We start from the raw sequence: 24,817 nt of genomic DNA on the forward strand, positions 1-24,817 counted from the left end.
CTGTCTGGCTGAGCCCATTCTTTGGTTTCCTTCTAGATACCTGGTCACACCCCGCCTTACCTTCCTGGCACTGCTCTTCATCACTCCCATTGAGACAGTCAGGCTGCCGGTCACAGACCCTGGACAGTGAGATGCACGTGCTGTCCTCTTGGCACTGGAATGTGGCTCTGCAAACTGTGTGAGGACACAGAGAGGGGGCAGGTGGGAGGAAGCCAGAGGAACCAGCTGGGACTTTGCGTGTAGACCATGTATTGCATTGCCCATCACGACCACGAATCTCTTTCCCAGCTACTTTACATCTGAGTTTCACAGCAACCCTGTGAGATATGCCATTCCATTGGTGGAAACAGAAATGAAGTGACTTGCCCAAGGTTACCTGGCTGAACCAGAATTTGAAGCCAGATGTTCTGGTTTCAAATATGAGGCACCTTCCCCATCACGAAGGCAGGATCATCCCAGAGGCAGGCACATCTGCCTTCCCTCCTGCTTTTCTCCTCACATAGTTAAAGCTTTGATGGGATGGAGGTGGTCTGGGGAGATCAGACCGGAACGGGCTGCCCTGATGGTGACTCTGGGGACCAGAAGCCAGGATTCAAGGGAAGAGGTATTATTCTGAGGGAGTCCTGGCTTGGGGACCATCAGGACCCTGAGTCCCTTCTGCCAGGGCTGGGCAGTGGTGAGAACAACCCCAGTAAGATTTGGCAGCTCCATTTGGAACCCGTGCAGTGGCAGGGTGAGGACCCCACTCAAGGCAGGGAGATAAAGGATGCTCTCCGTGGCCACCCCGGGTCTACCCATCCCTGCTTAACAGCCTGGCCCTCCTCTCCCTCATCTGCTCTATTCCTTCTCGGATGGCTGGCCGGACAGAAGGCTAAGGGTGATGGCCTGGTGGGGAGAAGCCCTGAGCTGGGAGTCAGGACACCTGGACAGTAGCTTGTCCCTGCTACTGCCCCTGGGGGTGGCCCTGGAGAGGCCACCTTCCGACTCTGTACTTCCATCCTGCCATCTCAACACAGCAAGAAAGCCTTCCTGGATGCTGCTAACAGGAGCTACATGTGGTGGGGAGGGGGTGGTCTCGGCTTAAAAGGGTGGGCTCAGCCCAGCACAGAGGTGAGGAGAGAGGAGGGCTGGGGTGGGCGGGCTGCTCACCACAGTTTCTCTCATCCAGGCCGTTGGGGCAGTCTTTGACCCCGTCGCAGGCAGGCACACAGAGTCCATTCACGGAGCAGAGGAACTCTCCCGGGCAGGCTGGACGGGAAGGGCGCCATTAGGACACGTGTCACCACGAAGACACGTGCAGACACACCACACCTGTGTGCTCACGTGTGTACCCACGTATACACGCGCCTGTGTACACAGTCCACGTGACACACATGTCCAGGCACCGCACAAAGCACACACGTGGGTATGTATGAGTGTGTATACCTTGTGGGCCCGTGACTGCCTTGCACACGTGGTCACTACCAAGCTGCACTCATTTGTGCAAATGTTCATGCCTACACACTTGTACACACACACACACACACACACACACACTCCTCTCATCCGGCCTCTTGGTGCTTCCAGGGATGGTGAAAAGGCTGCACGGGCTTCGGGGGTGCCCGCCCCTCCCCTCGGCCTGCCCACACTCACGGTCCGACTGGTTGTACAAGCTGTAGTGCACCTGCACGCCAGGCCCGGTGAGGGAGATCTGGGAGGTGAAGTTGATGGTGATGCCGGCGGTGGCCACCACAGGGATCCTCTCGGCATAGGGCTGCAGGGTGCGCAGGCCACACAGCCTGGTGGGGGCCAGAGACAGACTCAGGGCCGCGCGAGCTGGTCCAAGGGAAGGGACAGCCTGGGTCCCCGGGGACAGACACGGCAAGGACAGGGCAGCCAGAGAGGAAGGGAAGCAGCATCCTGACCTCCTCCCTCACCTCTTCCGTCCTGACTTCCCCCTTGGGTGACTGCTCACCCCCACAGTCATCTAGAAAGCAGCCTGGCTATGTCACTCCCTGCTCAAAAGCCTTCAATGGCTCCCCACTGCCTGCAGGATAAAATTTAACGTCAGGATCCTAGTCCCAGTCACCTAGGAGCTGTGAGATTCTAACAAGTCAGAGTTCTTCTCTGAGCCTCACTTTCCTCCCTCATAAAATAAGGGAAATTATCATCTCTGTTGGCCTGACATCTGACAAAAGGCTTCAATGTGACAGTAGAGGCAAAAGCCCTTGGTTGGTCTACTCTCCACAGACAGGAAGGGACAGTCCCCTGTGCTGTGTGTGGGGTGACAAGGTGGCTTCGCTCTCCAACCAGGCCTGTCCCTCTCACTGAGAAGCCTCCACAGCCCTGTGACTCTCCGGGCATGAGGGAGGCACCAGCCTTGCTCCCAGGACCAACAGTGCAGTGCAGTGCAGCATCTTCTCAGTGTGTGGCCACACTCGGGTGGGACCATCCCCAACTCACATCACACCACTCACACACATCCCTGCTGGACCCCCACTGATGATGCCCTTGTTCCCACAGAGCAGGTGGGAGACCTCCGCAGACAAGCGGAACCCTCCCCACCACCACCAGAGAGCGGATAGGAATCCTCCCTTCTCCAGGGTGGGGGGCTTAGGGGGCTTATCCCCCACGGTATCTGGTCACACCTCACCTCACAGAGCAACTGGGCGTGCTTTCAGGAGCAGGCGAAGCCACGCCTCCAGAGCTGTGGGACCCTCCCGAGAGAGCAGCCTGGGGTCCCTGCCATCCCATGCAGGACACCCTCACAGAACAGATGGGTGGGCCCCGCAGCTCAAAGAAATGCCCCCCATAGAGAAGGCAGTATCCTCACAGAGCGAACGGAAATGATTTTAGAGACGAGGGAAACACACCCAGAACATGGGCAGAAAGATCTACATGGAGAGATGAAGATGCCCTCTGCAGAGATGGTAGGAGGAAGTCAAGAGAGCAGGTGGGAATGCCCCAAAGCATGATGGGAACATCCCACAGCAGCCCACAGAGCAGGTCCCTAATTCTCAGGGGTCAGAGGCTTCCTCAGAACATCTAGAACATGGCAAGTATTTAACAGTTCAATTAATCAATTAGTGAGTCAATCAACAAACAACTGTGATAGAGCTTTGAGGCTGTTTTAACATCCCATGGTGTGGGGCTGGGGAGGGGCACAGGTGGACCTTCTCGTCTGGCCCCTCCCTCATCACCAGCATCACAAGGCCTCACTGCATAGGGACTCACAGCAACTCCACCCTGTGAGGAGGAGCTGTTCTGGCACTTTTCAAATGAGGCTCAGAGGGGGGCCAGAATCCAGCCTCCTCAGGACCCAGGAGGCCCCACCCGGCCTGCCTGGTGGGAGACGGGCACCCTAACCCTCAATGCTGCATGAGTGCCAGAGGCTGAGCCCTCACGCCCCCCGTGGCCCACCTCAGATCTGGCCTAAGTTACAGCCTCCCATGCTGCCTGGCCCCAGTGACCACATTCTCACCCCTGTGCTAATAAACATTTCTCAAAGTGTGGTCCTGGAACCCCTGGGGGTCCAAAGCAAAAATAACTCTTACACTAATTCTCAGGTATCATTTGCCCTTTTTACTCCCCTTTTCCCACAAGAATAGAGTGGAATTTTCCATAGACTACGTGATGTGTGTTATTACCATATCACATCTGCATTACGCACCAAATGCAGAAGCAAGAATGGGAATTCAGTCGTGGTCTAGTTATTCAATTATTAAAGAAAGCAGCAAAAATGTAAAATGATTATTTTTTTCCTTCCCGAATGCTTTTAGTTTGGGGAAATACAATTAATTTTTTAAATATATGTCCTTTATATTAAAATGTAATAGGTTTCTTGTTATTTTAAATGAATTGATAAATATTTTTAAATGTCCTCAGTTTTAATTTCTAATACTGTAAATATAGATTATAAATATGGTTCTTATACTAGGTATAAACCTCTTTGGGGTGTTCGATACTTTTAAAGAGTGTACAGGGGTTCTGAGATGGAAAATTTTGAGAACCACTGCTCTGCACCTAGACTCAGTGCGGGGGAGACAGAGGGATAGGGTACCACCAGGGGGTGCCCCTGAGCAAACCTTGGCCCTTTTCCTTTTAAAACTAAGGAGCATGGCGGGGGGGGGGGTTGCTGTTTGTTTTTAAAGAATATAAACAAATTTATCGTGGATGATTATCCCCAGAGAATTGCCTAGGGGTGTGGACAGGGGTCCTAGGCGCTGGGAAATACTGGGCAGGGGGAAATGAGGAGTCGGGAGCATCACTGAACTAACTGAAGCTTCAGGGGCCTGGGGCACTGTCCCTGCACAGTCACAAGGAGACTGCGGAGAGACAGGGGTGGAACCAGAGCTGGGTTGGAGGGGAGGGGAACATTTGTATTTATAAGAATTTGAGGGCTGCATGGTCATCCCCACCTTGACTAGATCTCTAAGTCCTGCCGGAGGACATTTTTCTACTGGCGTCCAAGAGAAAATTCTAGAATAAGCCTGTGGCCCAGCCTGGGCAGCATTTAGTTCTCACCCTGGTGACCTGGGGCAAAGGCAGGGGTGGCAGAATTCCTGCGGCAAAGCTCTTTCTTAACAGTGGCCATCACATCAGGGGCTGTAATCTGGCAACACAGGCCGAGTCACTCAACCTAAAGATGGTCTGTCTGTTTAGTCTATGCAGTGTTAAAAGCTTTTTTCCAAATGTAGTTGCCAGCTAATTTCACATAATAATCTAGATTCTTGCTTCTGAAAAATAAGCCCCAGAAACACTGGCTGGAAGTAATCAGAGGCCACCCGAATCAGGCAGGGCACATGTGGCCCAGCTAACCAGGTCTCTCCCTGCCTCCCTCCCTCTCTCCCATGTAGCTGGCCTCGTGGAGCCACGCACAGCCTGGAAGCTTTGCACCTCTTCGTTTCTGGTTCCTGTTGCAGTCTTCTGGGAGAGGGTATGCATCCCTCTGTCTCTCTAATTCCTCCCCCTCCATCAAATGCTGCCCCTTCCCCCACAAACCTTCTCCAAGGAGCACCAGAAGTCTGAATGAAGACTGTGGACCCCACTTTTCATCTAAGCTATGAAGTGCTAGGACCTGCCTTGCTCTTTCATGTCTCTGTATTGGGGCAGTTTTCCTTCTTGCTTCACTCAGACAATAGATAAGCAGTGACCCAGTCAACTTTTTGCATATCAGCAACTCTATACAGGGAGGAGGATGGTGGATGGATGGGTGGATGGATGGATAGAAGGATGGAAGTAAGGGTGGGTTGGTGAATGGATTGATGGATGGATAGAAGGGTGGATGGGTGGTTTGGTGGATGAATTGATGGATGGATGGTTGATGGATGGGTGGAAGGAAGGAAGAGTGGGTTGGTGGGTGGATGGATGGAAGGATGGAAGGGTGGATGGGTGGTCTGGTGGATGAATTGATGGATGGATGGTGGATGGATGGATGGATGGACGGATGGAAGGGTGGATGGATGGATGGATCGATGGATCGATGGCTAGATGGATGGATAGACACACACATGCATTCCCTTCCCTAAGGATAAGGTAAATGAGAAAGAGGTCAGAGCAGCCAAGCCCTAACAAAGGGAGGACCGCAGTGTCTGACTTGGTGGCCAGAGCACTGGTCCTGAAGCTGCAGAGCTGAGGCTGAGGCTGGACTTTGCCACATGAACAGCTATGTGACCCTGGGCATTTGGCTAAACCTCAGCAAGCTTCCATTTTCATTCTGGAGGATGGAGTGATAGCTCCCTTGTAGGATGCTTTAAGGCAGATGTGAGAAATGAGTTCTTTGAAAACCAGCTGCTGGCGTTGTCAGGCTGTGAGCTCATCAAAGGCAGCAGCTGGAGCTCTTCCTTCTCCATCGCCAGCACCTGGCAGTGCCCGGGGAGCCTCTGTAGCCGCCCAAGGGCTTAGGGGAGAAGAAGGGCCACCCCACAGCCAGGCCACACCTGACGGGCTCCAGCAGGCCTAAGGAGCCAGTGGCTCTGCCTGTCCCCACGAGCGAAATGGAAATGGTTGGGCAGATCACAAGAAAAGTAACATCACAGGGGAGGAAGCTGGCAAGAGGCAGTTTCCAGGAAAGGGGGAAGCCTGTGCCGCGCTGACGCCCAGCCAGAGCGGGTTCTGCGAAACCAAGCAGCTGGTGGCCAGATCTCACGAGGTCAGGTCCCTCCCCCGCCTCCAGGCCACTCAAAGGGCATGAGGCCTGGGCCAGGGAGAAACTGGGTAGAAAACAGGGAAGCTGCGGGGGAAGTAGAAGTGCTCAGAGGAATAAGGTGATGTGCCCAAGGATGCCCCGTCAAAGGAGAGAGCCCCAGCCAGCCCCTCTTCATCACTGCGCGGGCACCTGCGGGGTAAGACACCCTCTCCCCCAGCCCACCCTCTCTTGCTCCTTATCAATGACCATTCTGGGCCCAAGGACTGTGCCTTCCCCTCCCTGCAAACCCTGTGCCTGGAAATCTACACCCTTCCCCGGACCTCTCATGTCTTTGCCACCCACACAAACAGATTTTCCAACAGATGCTCATTCAAAGAATTTCCCAGCAACTACATAGGATGATCATTATCAAAAAAAGATCATAACTAGAGGAAACGGCTTGTCCGGTGCTTACGGTCTGGAGGTGCACCTCTGCCTTCCCTTCCACACTCAGACACGGACAGGAGCCTGGGGGCAGGGGGGCATGAGTCTCCACCTGGGGACCCCAGACCCTTAACAAAGGTGTGAGAAGACTGATATGGGACTTCCCAGGTTGCTCTCAGAACTGGTGAGAGCCACAGAAGCTGTCAGTATGCTGAGCAGGATGCCAGTGGGTTGGTTGGGATGCCTTGGCCAAGAGAGAGAACAGCTGACACGGCTGCTCAGAGGCTCCGGGGGAAGAGTCCGCATGAGTGTGAGCACTTACGTGAGCACACAAACGTGCACGGACGTGCGCACATAGGCCCGCGCACCCCCACACACGCTCTGGATCAGACTGCTTTACTCAACACTGGCTTCTCTAGTTTCGAGCTGGGTGACTTTGTACAGATGCCTTAGCCTCTCTGTGCCTCAGTCCCTCATTGGTACATGAGGGCAGTACGGGGCCTGCTTCCTCACCAGGTCTCTGAGGATGAAAAAATGGCACCTTAAGCCCCTGAGCTCCGTGCCTGCCTCGTGCAGCGTCCAGAGCCTGTTACGAATTGATGGTTGGTGCCTTGTGGAGCTTCGTTCTCCCCATCTGCAAGAGCCAGCGTCCTCCATCCGTGATCCCATTTACTCTTCCCTGGATGGGGGTCTGCTTCATGCCCACTTTTCAGATGAGTTGCCTGAGGCTGAGAGGGGAGAGTCCTTGCCCAGAAGGAAGGAGAGGAGCCAGGATTTGAACCCTGCTGCGTCTGGCTTTTAAGCTCTTTCCACCTCACTAGCCCATTTTGAATGACGTTTCATTAGGAACTAATGAAGACAACTTACTGGAGGGGAGGGTGTAGCTCAGATTCGGCTCTGGGGTTGAGACAGTGGCAGGAAAATATGTTAACTTCATTCAGAGACTTGTGAATCATGGGCCACTCTAGGGTCACTCTGTGGGCTCCTGACACTGAGGGGCGAGCCCAGCCATCCTCAGGTGGGGCAGGCGGAGGGTCAGGGGGCCTGAGGGAGCTCCGTGAAGGATCAAGGCAGCCATGCCCAGAAATGCCACCCACGTGCTGGGACCCGTGGACAAGTTGCCTTCTGCTCTCCAACCTGCACGGGGCCAGAGTCACACCTCCTGATGTCACCCCCTAAACAGCACAGTCCTGAACTCACACCATCGGCATTTCTTTTCTTCCTCTTACTCTCGGTCCCTGATAAATTGCAAAATCCCTGGAAAGGAGGGTGCCAAGTCAATGAGAGTCGTCAATCCCTGTCACCTCTTGTCTGGCTGATGCTTTTCAATAGGCTCACCCGATAAACAAAGCAACCAGCACTGGTGAACACTGACACCAGCCCCAGAATCCAAGAATTCCAGGGTCCTAGGAACTCCCAATTTTAATGTATTGGAATCTTGGAGACTCAACATCTGTGAAACCAAGAAATCAAGAACCTTGCATATTAGAATCCCAGCCTCTGTTAGACCCCTTAGGACTCCAGGGTTGGAAGGGAGACCAAAGGCCCAACCTGCTATTCGATGTGGAATCTTCTCTTCAACATCCTTGGACCCCAGGGGAGGGGACTTCTCCACTCTGCAAGATTACGTCCAGTTCCTGCCTCCCTCCCCAAGCCTCGGCCTCTTGCAAAAATGGAGCCATGGGAAGGGGACATGCTGCCCCAGCGTGCCTCCCTCCCGTCTCCTGCGCCCTACCCCACCCAACTTAGCACCTGTCCCTGAACCGTCCTCTCTCCCTCTGAGATGCTCCCACACAGCATTTAGACACGGAGCCCCTCCCATTGTAAATATCCACCCCCCTTGAATACCCTAGGTCTCTCCCTCTCTCCCCAGACCAGGGAAAGTGCGTCTGCACTGAATCCGTTCCCCACCTCCCTGCCCACCCTACTCCTTTGGCACTGCCAGGACCACCAGTGGTGCCCAGCTTGCCAGCCCCACTGGGCATTTCCCAGTCCTCATCCTACTCATCAAACTGCAGGCAGGCTGACCTGAGGATGGCTCCTCGGGTGACCTGGCCTTGCTATGTCCTGCCCACCTCCCCAAGGGACTCAATTTTTCCTCAGAAACTTTGTCACCAGAGGGGCCGGACAGAAAGCAGTGAGGGCACTCCTCAGGGAATGCGGATGATACAGGGTGGCCCAGGGAAGCGGTCAGTTTAGCAAAAGTGGCATTGACCTTGTCTGTGCAGCTTTCCGGCAGGGGAGCCACTTGACCTTGGCCAACAGCAGGGAGTGGGATAAGGAAAGAGGGGCCTCCAAGTGCACTTGGATGGGTTTAGGGAAAGGCGCTGTGGCACCGCTGAGACCTGTGGTTCTGCATCCTCTCATTTAAGGATTCAAGGTGCCAGACAGTGGGGTGACAGCACCCAAGGAGATGAAACCATTTCACTCTAAGATCAACATCCAAGGTGGCTGATGACAAATGTGTGTCTGAGGCTTTTGGGTGGCAGGAGGGGGAGGCTGGGGCCCGGGTTGGGGGCCGGGACGGGGACGGTGTCAAGGGTGAGGCAGCAGAACTGAGCAGCCCCACCAGCGCTCTCTTCCTGTGCTGCTCCTCTGAGGACCCAGACTTGGGCTCCCTAGTAAGGCCACCAGTGGGGGAAGGAAGGGCGCCCCAGGGGGTGGGTACCTCCGGTTCTGGATGGTCCACTGGCCCTGGGTGCACGGAATGTCATACTTCTGCCTCCGCAGTGCATAGGCATCAAACCAGAGGGCCAAGCCATAGTCCAGGGAGGGCACCTGGGACAGAGGAGCTGGTCACCAGGTGGCCTGCAGGCTGTGGCTGGGCTGGTGGCCCCATCTCCCAGGACAACAAAAGGAGCAGGAGGCCTGCCAACACAGTGCCAGCTAGGGCCAAGGTTTGTTAGTCACTCAACAAACAGGCATTGCCATGGCCAGTGAAGCCATCCTCCCTCCAAAGGGATTGGCACCCAGGGCTCAATGCTGAAGCCTAAAGATGCTTCAACAGAAACAGAACAGTGCTCCCCTCCCAGCCAGAGTCCCCGGAGTTCTCTAGGGTGCTCTGGGCGGAGGGTAGGTGCACTCACCGTGAGGTGCCAGGAGCAGTGGGTGCTGGGTGAGTAGTAGCTGGGGAAGTATGGTGTGCTGAGGACGCCCTGCGGCTCCAGCCGGCCCTCCAGGGTCAGGTTCACCTCACAGGCTGGGTCCAGGCAAAAGAAGTTACACGAGGTCTCCCAGCCCCGCTCCCTTACACCTCTGCAGGTAAGGGGGCAGCTCAAACCCCACCACCCCTACTGCCACTAAACAGTAGAGCCTAATGGTTACATGTGAATGTGTGACCTTGGGCCTCAGTTTCCTCATCTGTGAAATGGGAACAATAGCAGTACATACACTATAGGACAGTTGAGCAGATTAAACAGATGTGGCATGTAGTAAGCACTCGATAAATGTTCGCTACTGACATCAGCTGTGCAGCACGTGACCATTTACTGAATGTGTTCACTGCTGTGCCAGCCTCACAGTTACAGGGGCTGGGAGGGAAAGTCGTTCCCCTTTCCAAATATGAGGCTCAGAGAAGAGGAGCGACTTGGCTGATGTCACACAGGAAGAGGGTGAGGGATGGGGAGCAGATACGTCCCCAGCTGCTCCTCCCCTTTTCATGGAGCCAGGGTCCTTAAAGGACCCCATTCCTCTCTCCCTAGAGCTGTGTCAGAGACACCCATGAGAATGGGCCAGCTCTGGTACCTCCTCAGTGCCAAGGGTCCCCGAGGGCAGCCAGCACCCCAGCAGGATCACCTGTCAACCCAACGGGGTGGACACCAAGAGAGGGAGGGGACAGTGGGTGGGAAGAGGCAGAGCGATGGCAGAGGCAGGGGGAGTCAGCAGCTTGTGTGAGGGGTTCCTGGTTGTAACCCTCCCTTCCATTGAGCCCAGGAAACTGCAAGTTTGGCTTGGCCTGCCCAATGGTGGCTGATCTAGGCCCAAGGACAGCCAGCAGGAGTGAAGGTGGGGGGCGTGCTCTTCCTGAGAAAGGTGGGGGAGCAGGAAGAAAGTAGGGAAGGCTCAGAGGGGAAGCCGGGGGACCCTTTCCTATGAAACGCTGTGAATCTCCCTCCCTACACCATCTCCAGGGACAACTTTGGTGTGAGAGGGTTGTCTGTGGGACCCCATCCTCCAGGCTCAGCCAGAGTGGGTGCAATGGGAAGAGGGGCAGGGGAGGGGGCCAGGACATTGGAAGCAGAGCCAGGATAGGGAGAGAATGAGAGAGGGAGGGAGGATAGACAATAAACTCAGGGAAGAGGGCGGGAGAGAATGAGGGAGAGATGAGGGGCGGAAGGGAAGAAGTTAGGGGAAATGAAGTAAAACCAGAGGGAGAGAAGGGGCCAGGGACATGGGGGGCTGGAGGGCAAAAGCACTTCCAGAACCTTCCCTCCCCCATCCCTTCCCAACCAGAGCAAAGAAGGTAAAAGTAAGCCCGAAGTGCCCCCTGCTTCTGCCACTGTGCCCCTCCCCTCCCCTAGGGACCCCTGACCCCTCACCCTGGAAGGCTACAGGCTGCACGGAGAGCACGAAGGGGTCATAGTAGCTGTACAGGCCCTTTTTCCAGACCACCGCCATGACAGCGCCCGACGCCAGGACCTCCACCACGGGCTCCTGGCGACTGCAGCCATAGACCCTGGTGGGACAGAGAAGGGTGGTGGGGACAGGATCTGAGAAGGGCATCCAGGAGGGCAGCGGGCTCCCAGGAGGAGCTGAGTAGGAGGGACTGGGAGCATGTACATCCAGGTCTTCGACCAGCCTGCTGTGTGTCCTCAGGCATATTTCTGACCCTCTCTGGTCCAGGATACTGACTGAAGGTCCTGTAAGGGTTAGGACAGCTCCTTAGGGGAGAGAGGTCAGGAGATTGCCCAGACTTCTAGGCTGACGCCAGTCCCACAACACCTGTCTACCCACCTCAGAATCCCCATGACCCCTGAGTGCCCAGCCTGTGCCCCGCAGGGAGACCACACTGGCACTTGTTGGGGCCATGCCCTCTAGCTGGCCATACCTGACTGCTGGCCTTGTTCTAGGCTGGAACAGAGATAAGACAGGTGTGCGTGCTGGTGACCCCTTGGGCACCCTAGAATTCTATCCAGAGCTTGGCATGTGGGAGGCAAAGAAGAAATAATGGTATCTTAGAATTCCAGACTCTTAGCGATCTGGAATGTCAGCCCTGAAAAGGCTCTTCCAAGATTGTCAAGGTCAACTGCTTGGTTTCCACGTGGGGAAACTGAGGCTCATGAATGTGCTGGGTCCACAGCAGAGACAGACCTGCACTGGGCACTTCCTGTGACAATGCCTGGGGGCACCTCCCCCCACACCCTGTACTGGGGCCTCTCCCTGGTCTGCCCATCTCAGTGGGGTGCTCCTGGCTTCCCCCTCACCCTTTGCCAACCTCTGCCAAACTTCCACTTGTCTCCAATAGAATTCTCTGGAGTCCTTGCTTAATCTGTAAACCAAGTCCCAGGAAGATAATGACCCTGCCTTTCCAAGAGAAGGTTTCACCAACATCTAGCGGCGAGGTACTGCCTGCGTGCTGTGTGCCGGCCCCGGCCCCGGACTTGACGGGTGGAAGCGGGCAGTGATGGGGGTCCTGCGGGTCCCAAGGCAAGTGTGAGGGATCCAAGCACAGCCTCAAAAATGCCCGCCACCCACAGCAGCCCCAGTAGCCCTGCAGCTGGTGAGGGAGTCGAGTGAGCAGTCCCAGGACTTTCCCCAGGAGGAACTGGGGTCCTGGGAAGGGGCCTTCCCCTGGCCTTCGCCTGCCCAGGCACTGGTCCCCACTTCCTCGTCCTCAGGCCTTAACCACCGCCCCCCACCCCCGCTTGTTCTCACTGTCGGTGGCCGCCACCCTCCTGCACTGTCTTCTCTGCCTCCGCTGATCCTCTCCTCCAGGAGGTGCAAGGTAAGGTATCAGGGTTAAGAGGGCCCTGAGGTTGCCTTTAATGGTCGCTTTTAATGTTGGGGATTCTTTTTTAAATAACTTAGCAGCTGAGCCTTTGTTGTTACTAAAATGATGTGAATGTGAAAGTTGGTCAAGGCCCCATCAACTCCCCCCACAACACCGCCTCCTCTGTCTTCCCATCACCACTGAAGTCCCCTCTCACGGTCTGGGGGTGGGGCAAGCTTGTTTGACTCATCATTTTACACCTTCTCTGAGGGTCCAAGACAGAGTGAACCCCCTAGAGTAGGGACAGAGCTGATCTGGCAGTCAGGTCCCCACCCCAACAGCAGGCTGACAGGGGTGCTCGGAGAAGACTCAGCGAAAGCCCTTAAGCATCCCCCACTCTCATCAGGCCTGGAAATCAGGTGATGTCTGGCTTCTCTGCGCTTCCCAGAGCCCTCCAGGAACCCAGCCCACACACACCTCAGATTGAGGTCACCATGTGGCAGGGTGAGGTAGGGGTGCGGATGAGTGTACAGCCTCAGGGCCCAGAGAGTTGGAGAGGCCCTAGGGGAGGGGCCCGGGGAGGACTTTCGCCCAGCTCACTCTCCAGGACTGCCCTTAAGCTGAACATGCAGGCCCCATCCCCACCCTGCAGGGAAGCTGGGCCGGCCCAAGCAAGACAGAAGTCAGAAGACCCTGTGCCCAAGGGTCTCCTCACTGCCTACAGAGCCTGGGAGGCCCACACCCCTTCCCCACCCTGTGGGGAGGTGAGGTGATCAGGCTCCTAGAGGCCAAGGCCATTTCCAGCCCCTTTATGGTCTCCGCACCGCCCACCGCCTGCCCACCTTTGGCATTCCACATCCTATCCTAAAACCCTACTCCTCTGCTCAAGAGCTTTCAGCTATTCTTCACTTACCTAGTATCAAAGTTCAGATTGCTCTTGGCATTCAATGCTCTTTGTGACTCAGCCCCAACTAGATTCTATATATTGATAATAATAATGGATAGCAGTTACTGGATGTTTAATGGACACATTTAATGTATAGTAATAATGGACAGCATTACTATGTGTGAGAAACTTGGCCCAGAGGGTCTGACTGAAACCCTCAGAATAACCCTGCAAGGTTGATATGGCTGTGAGCCCATTTTACAGGTGAGGAAACTGAGGCTCAGAGAGGCAAAGTAACTTGCCTTTCAGGGCACACAGCTAGGAAGCAGCAGAGCAGGGCTGGAAGTCTGGGGCCGCAAGGCTTTGAAGCATTCTAACAAGATCATGTCACCTCCCAGAGCTGACCTTAGTGGTCATCTAGTACAATGGTTTTTGTTACAGATGGGGAAACTGAGGCTGGGGGAGGAGAAGGGGATTGCCCCCAGTACACAGCCATTTCCAGGCTCCTCTCCCTAGCTCCCTCTGGGCTAGACTCACTGTCTCCCAGATACAAATACCCGGGGCCCAGGGTCAAATAACCCCCTCCTTGTCTCAGAACGCTGGGTGTGGCCTTTGACCCACCCCCATCCCCACTTTCCAACCTTCCCCCCTCCTCCTTCCCAGGAACTCACGAGGTGATGAGCCTCCGCTCCAGGGGCCCGGCCGCGTCGTACATGGCAAGGCGGTCCCGGCAGTCAGCCAGCGTCCACTCGAGCCGGAGTTTGAGCATGAGATCCTTGGGGCCCTGCAGGTGCCAGAGGCAGCTGGAGGCCAGGTGATCGGGCCCCTTCAGCCTGAGGACCTGGCCCTGGCCCACGTAGCTGTAGCGGTAGCAGCCTGGAGGTGAGAGAGGGACAGGCCCCCTGCCCCCTGTTAGCTGGAAGGAGAGCCCCAGGGGGGTGCCAGCCCCATCAGGTCCTTGCCTGGGCAGGGGTTGGGAGGGGAGAGCAGCCGGACAGAGATCAGCTCAGATGCGATATGTCCTGTCTTTTGTTTCCCTACTGCTTCCATCTCTGGGCTCCTCATCCAAGCATTCGTTCATGGCTTCATTCATTCACCCTTTTAGCACTCACTAAGCTCTCCATCCTTGCCAGGTGAGTGCCAGAGAAAGGTCCAGTCACTGTCCGGGAGCTATAAGAATAGCAGGGACAAATACAAACACCACCGGGAACAAATAGCTCAGAAGTGAGGGCTCCCAGAGAAGTCCTGGGGTGGGGGAGGTCACAGTGTGAGCAAAGGGCTGCAGGCCAGGGGACTTAGAGGCAGGTGGGCGGGGTCCAGGTCGCGCCCAAGAGAGATGCCTTTTCTTCTTGCAGCCATGGGAGCCGTGGAAGGTTAGGCAGGGCTGGGACACGGTAGGGTTGAACCATAGGCTCCTCTAGCTGCTGGGAGCAGCAAAGCAACGCTGCGGAGGCCGAGAGACCAGCGGGGCGGCCGAGCAGTAAGGGAAGCAGGCTGAGAGTTTCGTTTCAGGCGGAGAGAAGACAGTGTGTTCCAGTGGGGCTGAGAGGCAGCCCAGGGAGAGGAAATGAGCTCGAGCTAGTGGTGATCAAACAACGAGAATAAACAGATTGCACTTAGCAAAGCATCTCAATACGTTCCAGGAGCTGAGCTAAGTGCTGTGCACACACCACCTCATTTAATAGCTCCATGAAACCCATTCTACTATTGTCCCATTTTACAGACCTGGACCAGGCAGACTAGATTCATCTAATCTCCACCTAAATCTTTCTCAGGCCTTGGTTTTCTCCTCTGTCAAGTGGGGGTAATGACAATCCTTACAGGGTGGTTGCAAAGCTTAGGGATGGTGTAGCTTTGAGCGTCAGCATAGCGCCTTGCACACAGCAGGTGCTCAATACAGGTACTGACTGTTCTTTAGGTGGATGTTGAGGGGGAGGGAGAAGGTGGAGCTGGGGAGAAGGTCCTAGGACTTGTCACTCTTCAGTTGGCCCTGCTTGAGGCTCAGACATAGCCAGTCCCAGGGCTGTCCTCACTTCACGCCTCCTTCTCCATCACTCCCGTTCACACCCACACCCCTACTGTGCCTCTGCTCTTACGTCTAGTCCATGAGCTTTGTACGCAGCACTAGACCCTGCACATCAGTGCCACCTGTGCCATCCATCCATTCCACATAGTTACTGGGCACACACTATGTGTTTGATTTAGGCACTGGGGACTGGCAGCGAATAGTCTCTTCCATGGGCCATAAGTATGTCATTTAAACCTCACCATAAGCCCGTGACGCAGGGAGGATAGGTGCTCTGCCAGGAAGCAGTAGGGATGTGGGAGTGAGCCCCGGATGTGGGAGGCAGCCTGGTGTGTGGGGAGTCCACACTCTGCGTTTTAGTTCTGGCGCCACCTCTCACCAGCTGTGTGACTCTGGGCCAGTAGATCAGCCACTCTGAGTTCTCTCCAATGGGCACATTACTAATTCCTGTCCCACCTACTTCTCTACGTGGTTCCAAGGACCAGGAAGGGATTGGAGGTGAATGAACAGGCTCTGCCCTGATACTGCTACCTCTTGCTCAACTCCCTCCTCCTGACGCCTGGTCATCCTGACTCCAGGGGGAAGCTGACCTTCCCAGGGAGAGACCTCTGATGTCTGCAAAGGGAAGAGACAGGGCACTGGGGGAGAGGTGCCTGGCTGTTCCTAGGTGTTTGTGTTCTTTAAATCTTGCTCCAAGCTGATGCTTTGCTTTTGCCATTTTAATAATTACTTTTTTGGTGAGGCTGATTAAGTGGAAAGCTTTGTGCTGGTCTCTGTTGATAATCAGGAACACCTTTGGGGAGCCTGGGAGAAAGTAATGAAATTGCCTTGTTCTCCTCGCCTGGCCTTTGCTCTCTCCCTCTGTCCAGGGTGACCTTTACCCTCCTGGACCTAACAGATTCCTACCTACCCCCAGTCCTGAGTCTATAACCTCCTCCTCCATGAAGTCTTCCAGGACCCCCCCCCAAGTCAGAAGCAACTCCTTCCTTCCTCTAGAGCCATGTCCCTTCCTCTGCTTTGGACTGTAGTCCCCAGGGTCCATCTCTGTCCCCAAGGCAGAACGATTCCCTTTCCATACTGCCTCCGAGACCTCTGTTCTACCACTGGCATTTGGTGTTGTGAGATTCTGTTTATGTATCTGTCTCCCTCATGGGGCTTGGAGCTCCTCCGAGGGCAGGGGTGAGGACACGGTCAGCTGGTGTCTCCAGAGCAGGCCTGGGGCCTGACATGGATAAAGTGCTCAAAAAGCCTGTTTAAAGGATGTGAATTGTCATCCTTGCCCCATTAGACTCTGTGCTCCTGGACGGTGGGGCTCCGAACGTGCACTGAATTAAAGAAGGATAATTACAAAGCAACTGCCAGAAACCTGGGGACATACAGACACCAGCACAGGCAAGGCCCTTTCCAGACTAAGGATCAGGACAACATGTGTACCAATGCAGTGGAAGGTGACAGATTGGTAGAGAGATCAATCAGTTCTTTTGCTTTTCCTTGGATACAGGGAGGGAACATCCTACAGGTTCCCTCATCAGTGAGTTAAACAAATCTTTGACATGTGCTCATATCTTTGTATGAGAATCATGACTTCAACTGTACTTTGGCCCCATCCAAGGAAGTAAGCATTTGACCAGCCACATGGGAGGAGAGGAAGGTCGGAGAAGATATAACCAGGATTTCAACTCTGCCTCCCTCAGGAGAAGGGGGCCTCAGCCCTGAGTAGAAACTCTAGGTAGGTAGTCTAGGAAGAATCTGGGAATTTAGGAGCTCATGCTCAGAGCCACAGGTACAGTAGCACAGGTGGTGCAACTCCAGGACTCTCCAGTCACACAGACTACAATGTGGACAGCGCTCCCTGGTGTTGTGTGGCATGGTGGCCCTGCTGGTGCTTTGCTTCCCAGGGCTTAGCATGAAAACTGTGGAACCTTTTGGAGAAAAAACAAGGTGACTTGAGCAATAGGGCTCTGGGATGGTGTAGGAGGAGAGGGGAGATGAACCTGGCTGAGGGAGGAAGGGAAGGAAAAGGTGGAGGGAGTATCCTTGAAGGTGACAGAAATACCCCCAAAAGACAAAATTTTACAGCCAAAGGGACTGATGCACTTCAAAGTGGCAAGATTATTTTCTACCATCAGTGGAAACTTCAGTAGATGGTGGGCAAACAGAATTCTATGATAGAAAAGTAGAGTGCAGCTAAATTTGATACCCACTCTCACACCCTACCCAGGATACACACTCACACTTCGGTACAAGACACACACATATGTTCACACGTGCACAACATCTCCTCCCCTCCTCCCACAGGCCCCCGAGCCTTACTCAGGACCCATCACAGAGTCCACTGTGGAGGCCCCTGGGAAACCCCAGCCTGGTGCCCCCTGCAACCACCATAAAAACCCTGTGGACCCCTGACACTCAACCAAGCTAAGAAAAACACCAACTCAAAAGGAAAGTGGAGAGGAAAAACAAAAGTCGCGTACCCAGCGTGGAATTCAGTGCAACTATGTCTTTCACACTGGCTTCTGTTAAAGGGAAACGAAACAAATAGAGATAAAATAAATAAGTAAATAAAATGAAACACAAAATGAAAATAGAAATAGAAGAGACCGTCAGAGCCAGCCTGTCTGAGATTTACCCTAACTGCCCACCTTCCCCCAGGTGGCCCCCCCCGACTCAGTCCCGGCTCCTGGCCACTCAGGGGCCCACCCCGCGAGGGCAACCCAGCCCCAGCAGTGGCAGCCTTCCCGGGCCTCGCCAGACCGTCCCACGCTCCCCCTCCCCAGCACTGACCCAGGATCACCAGGCCCTCTGGGTCCACCTCATACTCGGCCCTGTAGGGAGCGGGGGCTGAGCTGTTGGCCGTGGACAGCAGCTCCTCCACCAGCAGTGCCCGCACCACCTCAGGGCTCAGCATGGGCTGGCGGTGCTCGGGGATTTGGAGGATGAACCAGAAGAAGCAGGTGAGAGGTCCCTCCCTGAGGCGGGCAGAAGAGAAAGGGGCCAAGGAAGAAGCCTGAAGCTGGGGCCCCGCCCCATCCCCTGCTCCTGTTGGGAGCTGGGGGAGGACACCAGCTGCAGCTCAGGCTTACCGAGCGCTTACTACCTCCCAGGTATCGCTCTCCACCTGCTTGTGGAAGCCTCTGAACAACCTCTGAGGCGGGTGCTCTCAACATCCCCATTTTACAGATGGGGAAACTGAGGCTCAAGAGGTTGTAGGCCACAGACAGTAAGTGGCAGAACCAGACATGAATGGGACAGCCACCCTCACCCCCAAGACCTCACATGTCAGGCCTTGATAAAGGCACTATGGCCATTGTCTAGCATAATCCCTACCACACCACGGTGCCCATTCTACAGATGGGGAAACCAAGCTCGGTGAAGGGAGGTCACATGCAGGAAGACTCTCTGTGCCTCAATTTCCCCATTTTAAAAAATGAAGGCATTGTACCAGAAGCCTACAGCATCCCCTCCCATTCTTTGAGTCTAAGGTTCTAGCAGGAGCTGGTTGAGGTGGGGGAGCTGGGGCGACTCACCCAAAGGAGTAGACGGAGCTGGAGTTGTAGTAAGGACCCAGGCGGGTGCTGGCAATGAGCTCCTTGAGCTGAAAGGAGGGGAAATAATCAGAGCCCCGCTGGTGACCCCCAGCAGAAACCCTCTCCTGCCTTGGGGTGCCCTTTGGCCCTCCCAGCATCCCTGCTCGACAGAGGAGACCAGGGAGTAGAGAGGCTTGCCAGCGGTCACATGGTGGACAGTGGCCTCGCCAGGAAACAAGACTTATCCCAGCTTTTTTCCCCTCCACCTACACCAGTTCTGACCTTGACTGGACCACCAATGGCCTCTCCCCTCATTGAAAGTCACTCCTTGACTCTGAGAAGCCCCACTGGGCCCGTCAGTTCCCTCCTTACCCACAGCCACCAGCCACGGGAGCTCAGCTGGTTGGCTTTTGCACATGCTTGGTGACAGTGCTGATGGCAGAGTAGAACAGCAGGACTGTAGGTTCTTAAAGCACTTTGACCGGCATCGAGACCATGCTCTCTCCTCTCTCATTTCAACCCCACCACAACCCTACAGACAGGCACTGTAGTTATCACCCCACTTCTGGTCCCCCAGAAGCAAGTCCTGAGTCAAGGATGTGAGACAAGTGGTTTATTGGGAGGTGGCTCTGAAGAACACCAGTGGGTGGTGGGGAAGAGAGACAGGCGGGGAGGCAGATGACACGGCTGTGAAGGTGCCGGGCAGAGCTGCGGGCAGCTGAGGCACAGTCTGTCAGGGAGCTCTGGGAGACAATGGGGCATCCTCAGAATGCCCCCACCAAGGGCCGAGGGAGCCGGGGTATTGATCCACCCACTCCATCTCTTATGCCTGAGGGTTGGTGCTGGGAATAACTAACTCCTCAGCATTTCCAGCCTGCCCTGCTGAGCAGGGTGTGGTCCTGCAGCCCGAGGGCGGAAGGTGCTGGCAGCAGGAGAGCATCCCCAGTGCAGTAAGCCACTGCCCGGGAGGAGAGGGGGTGCGGGTGAGCCCTGGCAGCGTCCCTGCATTGCCCTTTCCGAAGGCTGTGCTCCCACTACGTGGTGCAATCAGGGTCTAGTTCAAGTGCATTTGACCCCAAGGTCCACTAACTTTTCCCCCACCTCTCACCATTGTGGCTAGAACTGGGCTCTGCTCCCAGTGAGTGCTCTGGATGGATGAACGACTGACTGGACACAATCAGACGCCTCCCCTCTCCCTTCTTGTCCCCACAATCCTTCCTACCATCTTCTGAGCTTTGGCGGTTTCACTGCGGAAGGCACTGGACTCCCGGTGGGCAAGGTCCTGGGAGAAGTGGCGATTGAGCACGCGGAGGCTGCCTGCGTACACCTGGCTGACCGTCACCTCCGCCTTGTACCCTGTCCAGGAAGAAGCCAGCAAGGTTAACCAAGGGAGCAGATGGGAAAGGCTTCTGTGTCCCTCACATCTTCTCCTAGCTCCCTGAATCCTCAGCTCAGCCTCCAGCCTCTTGGGCCTCCACGGCACCACCACCATCATCACCGTCATCTTTGTCATTGTCATTCATGTTTATGTAGTGACACCATGCCAGGGAGGAGAGAGGCCCACAGAAGAATGGCATCCCAAAAGTTCCCTGTCAGAAGCTGACATAAGGACCAGTTTAGGACATGAAAGCCAAGAAACCCACCTGGGCCCAGGAGGTCAAGTTCCTGGTTTAGCACCTCTGTGTTGTCCACCAGGTTGTCCAGCATATGTAGGGACCCTACTATGTGGGGTACACTAGTAAACCAAGAAAGACATGTCTTCCCACACGGAGCTGACAGTTGTGGGTAAGACAGACTCATGGACATGAACACGTGGGACTCATCAGCCATAAGTGTCTCAAAGCAGAAGCACAAGGTCCTGTTGAGGGGACTGACAAAGAAACCCAGCCTGGGCCAGGGTGACCCTCCATCTGAGATGGGAGGACTGGAGAATAAACTGGGAAGAGAGGAGACAGGGAAGTACCTTCAGGGCAGATGGAATAGCATGTGCAAAGGCCCTTACCCAAGGGGACCGTATGAAGGACCAGGGTCAAAAGCCTGTTTGGCTGGAGCAATCAGATGGGGGGAGGGGCAGCAAGAGGCTGTGACATCAGCAGGGCAGGATTCTGGTTTTTCCCTGATGAACAAGGGAAACCACGAAAGGTTTAAAAAATCAAGGGTGATGTCATCAGATTTCTGCTTTGCAAAGATCTATGAGCTGATTTGAAGAGACTAGATTCATAGCCCGGGGTTTCTATGCTTATTCAGTAGTTCATTCATTCAACAAATATTTATTGAGAACCTATGATGTGTAGGGACTGGCCTAGAACACTTGGGAATATACCAGTATAACAATGAATAAAATAATAAAGAAAAAAACAAACTTGTCCCCAGCAGCTTTTAGTCTAGCAAGAAAGACAATAAACAGACTTAAAATATAACATGTTAGAGACATAAGTGCTGTGGAAATCAGGGGCCAGCGTGGGCTACAACAGGTAGGTCAGGGAAGAAGTGATGCTGTCAGCCATGTGGATGTTAATCTATGGAAAGAGCCTTCCAGGCAGCAGGACCAGCAAGTGCAAAGGCCCTGAGGCAGGAGCTTGTCTGGTATGTTTGAGGAACAGCAAAGAGTGAGCAAAGGGAGAACAGGAGGAGATGCGATGGAGGGGAGGGAGGTCATGTAGGGCCTTGATGTTTACTCTGAGTGAGTTGGGAGCCATGGGAGAGTTTAAGCAGGGAAGTTAGATGACTTGACTCGCTTTGTAAAACAATCCATCTGCCCTTGTGTTGAAACAGGCTCTGAGGAGTCAAGAGCAGAAGCAGGGAGCTCTATAGGCGGCTCCTGCAGCGGTCCCAGTGAGAGTAGTCCAAGTGAGAGGTGATGGAGCCTGGACCAGGCTGTGCAGTGAAGAGGGAGAGACATGATTAGGGTCAGAGTATATTTTAGTTAGAGATGACAGGGTTTGCTGGCTGGCAAATTAGGACTGGGGTGTCAAAGAAAGAGAGGAGAAAGGGGAGCAACGGGAAGGATGAAATGGCCACTGCCGGGGGTGTGGGGGTTGGGCGCAGGTTTGGAAGAAATGACAGAGAGTCACTTTTAGAACGACTGGAGTCTGAGATGCCCTTAGACATCCTGGAGGAGGGGTAGGCCCGGCGATCCAGTGGAACTCAAGGGAGAGGCCAGGCTGGAAACACAAATCTGGGAATCATCGGTGTATAAGGGAGGGGGTGGAGGCAAAGCAGAGGAGAGCCTCTCCACCGGCGAAGGACACAGAGGAGAAGCCACCATGAGCTGAGGGAAAAGAGTGTGGGCGCCCCAGAAGCCAAGTGAGGAAAGTGTTTCAAGGAGGATGGGGTGATGCGCCTGGTCAAGTTTTGCCGATGGGTCAAATGCAATGAGGACTGGCCATTGGATTCGGCAGTGTGACAACTGGTGACCTTGACAAGTGGCTGTTGGAATTGTGAGGGGATGGGGGGCAGGGAGTCAGACCGGAAAGGGTACCAGAGAGACTGGAGAGGCAGAACTGGAGGCAGCAGCACTTTGAAACAGCAGGGGTTTGCTGCAAAGGGGAGCAGAGAAGGGCTGTGTGGTGGGGCACCAGAGGGATCTGGTGCAGGAGCAATGAGACGGCGCAGTACACTGACGGATGATGCCACGGGAGGAGAGAGGGGCCACGACTGCAGCTTGGCCACCATGTGGGCAAAGAGGATCTGGGCCAGGAGGACGGCTGGCTTTAGGCGGGGCAGGGCTGGTTCACCTGTGGGGACCAGCAGAGGGCAGAGCACGTGGGTGAGGCTGGGAGGACATCTGTGGGGCTTCTCTTCTGAGTTGTTCCATTTTCTCATTGAAGAAGGAGGCAGAGTGAGTAGTGGGTACAGGAGGTCTGAGAAGAAAGCCTAAAACAGTGGCCCAGGAGAGCAGGACAGGGAAAGGACCAGGGAGCTACAGCTGGCAGCATTCAGGTCCCCACTCTAGGGATCTGAGTAGACCAGCCCAGAGCCCACCGGCCTCCGGAAGCCAGCCTCAACCCTCTCCTCTCCTGGGCTGCTTTCTGGGTCAGGCTGCCACTTAACCAGCCATTCACCCCTCACTTCAGGCCTATCCTGCTCCAGTGTAACAGGCCTCTTGTCCATCTCCCTTCCAGACCGGGCAGGGTGAGTCTGTGATCCATCCCCTCACCCAGTGCCCGGTACCCAGAGCACAGCCTGGTCCAGGGTGGGAAGAATCGTTCAAACATCTCCTGAGGTGCCTCTTCTACCCTCATTCCTCAGGGGAAGGGGTCGGCTTCCCCCAGCTGAGGCTTTGGAGCACTCACCCCCTGGGTCCTCAGTCCTACAGAGCACACCCCCGCCAGGGGGCTGATTCACTCCTGGAGCATCAGGAGAAATTAGACTCTGGGAAGAAAGACAATTGGCAGACGGGTTCTTGGCCCTTCCTTCAGTCTGACGCCCTGTGGTTTCCCCTGAAGACTAATTATCCCGCAGCTTAAGGAGGCCTCGGCAGCCCTGTGCTATTTGGGGCACTGGCTTCCTGCCGGTGGTGAAATGCACATAGCTCCCACTCCTTGCCCTCGATGCTCAGTGCTCGGCTCTGAGCAGAATCACGATCTACCCTGCGTCACGGCAGGTGGGTCTGCATCAGACCCAGGCTTCCCACCTCTGGAGCTGCACCTGCACTGCTATCCCCAGTGGCTGCCCCAAAATGGGTCCCCATTCCTTTCAATGAACCTGAAATTCTACCAGGAGATTCTGTCAGTACAAGAATGATCGAACGTTTGCAGAATGTTTAATGGGCAGTCTCTGATCACTGGGCAAGGTAGGTTGTCCCTGCTAGGGTTCCACTGGGACCCCCTCAGCTTGCTCTGTCCTAGCAAGTACCAGGCTTTATAGTGAGTGGCAGAAAGCTGGCACATAGGAGATGCTTAGTACTGAATGAATGAATGAATGAGTGGAAGGATGGACAAGTGGACCCAGAATATGGGCCAGTTGCTCCTGGGGCCCCAGGGGATGGATTGAGCTGCTCTGGACACCCCAGGCACTCCCGTTTCACTCTGGGTTGACTTTCACGTGTGCCCGTGCTGGGTTATAAAGTTATCTCTGTGCTTGGACACCTCCTTGGATACCTGAGTCCTGTGCCATCCCCTCCACTTCATCTCCGCACATGGTGGGCCCTGGAGATCCAGAGGTGATAGAGCTGTGGTCCCCACCCTAGAAGAGCTCTCAGGTTGGGCTCAAGTGTGCAGAAGCACTAACTGGTGCCAAGTGTCACTAGCACCATTGGGCCTCCCCAAGCTGAGCCAGGTGGCTCTGAGCCCCAGGGGCAACCCAGGAAGGCTGTGGGCAAGGGGAGGCAATGAACTGACTTCCTTTTGACAGTTCACAAGAACTGGGTGCTGGGCGAACACACTTTCCTCAGCTGTTGGGAACTGGAAGCACTTGACCCAAGCAAGGAATTTGCACTTGGCCTGAGCCCCAGGACCTAGAATGTAGGTGCAGCAGCGTTCCCCTCTCACAGGACAGCAAGGGAGACTCAGAGAGACGTGCTTGTCCAAGGTCACACAGTGAGTTTCTAGGCATTGCTGAGCCTGGAATCCTGGTCTGTCCTGCTGTGCCCCCTCAACCACCCCAAGTCCTCCCCAAGTGCCTCCCCCAAGGGCCCACACAGTTACCTAGGAAATACCAGAGCAGGACCCCCACAGACGCCAGCACGACCAGGGCCAGCCACAGGGGAGCCAGGCGGAGGTAGTCACGGACTTTTCTCTTGGAGTCTTTAGGGGCCTTGAACATCCCCTCTGGCTCTGCCTCCTCGCCATCACCTCCATCGCCCTGCCCACCAGCCGCCTGGGGGGCCTCAGCCATGGGCATCCTAGCAAGGAAATAGACCAGTGTTGGAAACAGCCTGGCATTTGCAAGGGAGTTG

The 24,817-nt window shown here is 55.1% G+C and overlaps 1 protein-coding gene across 1 annotated transcript in view; it reads right to left on the reverse strand.

Moving 5' to 3' along the window:
• The window catches only part of TMPRSS6 (transmembrane serine protease 6), a 34,400-nt gene that overhangs the window by 5,992 nt on the left and 3,591 nt on the right, over positions 1–24,817 (reverse strand). Inside the window, exons 2-13 of the mRNA XM_015241601.3 lie at positions 24,567–24,763; positions 20,141–20,274; positions 18,919–18,986; positions 18,176–18,360; positions 17,866–17,907; positions 14,037–14,241; positions 11,089–11,225; positions 9,637–9,749; positions 9,219–9,328; positions 1,633–1,778; positions 1,150–1,248; positions 61–174 (exon numbers count right to left, since the gene is read on the reverse strand). Coding sequence (XP_015097087.1) covers positions 61–174; positions 1,150–1,248; positions 1,633–1,778; positions 9,219–9,328; positions 9,637–9,749; positions 11,089–11,225; positions 14,037–14,241; positions 17,866–17,907; positions 18,176–18,360; positions 18,919–18,986; positions 20,141–20,274; positions 24,567–24,762 — 1,549 coding nt within the window. The 5' untranslated portion in view covers position 24,763. The remainder of the gene's footprint in view (positions 1–60; positions 175–1,149; positions 1,249–1,632; positions 1,779–9,218; positions 9,329–9,636; positions 9,750–11,088; positions 11,226–14,036; positions 14,242–17,865; positions 17,908–18,175; positions 18,361–18,918; positions 18,987–20,140; positions 20,275–24,566; positions 24,764–24,817) is intronic.

This window comes from Vicugna pacos, chromosome 12 (genome assembly GCF_048564905.1).
Source record: "Vicugna pacos chromosome 12, VicPac4, whole genome shotgun sequence".
In the NCBI taxonomy this organism is placed as follows: Eukaryota; Metazoa; Chordata; class Mammalia; order Artiodactyla; family Camelidae; genus Vicugna; species Vicugna pacos.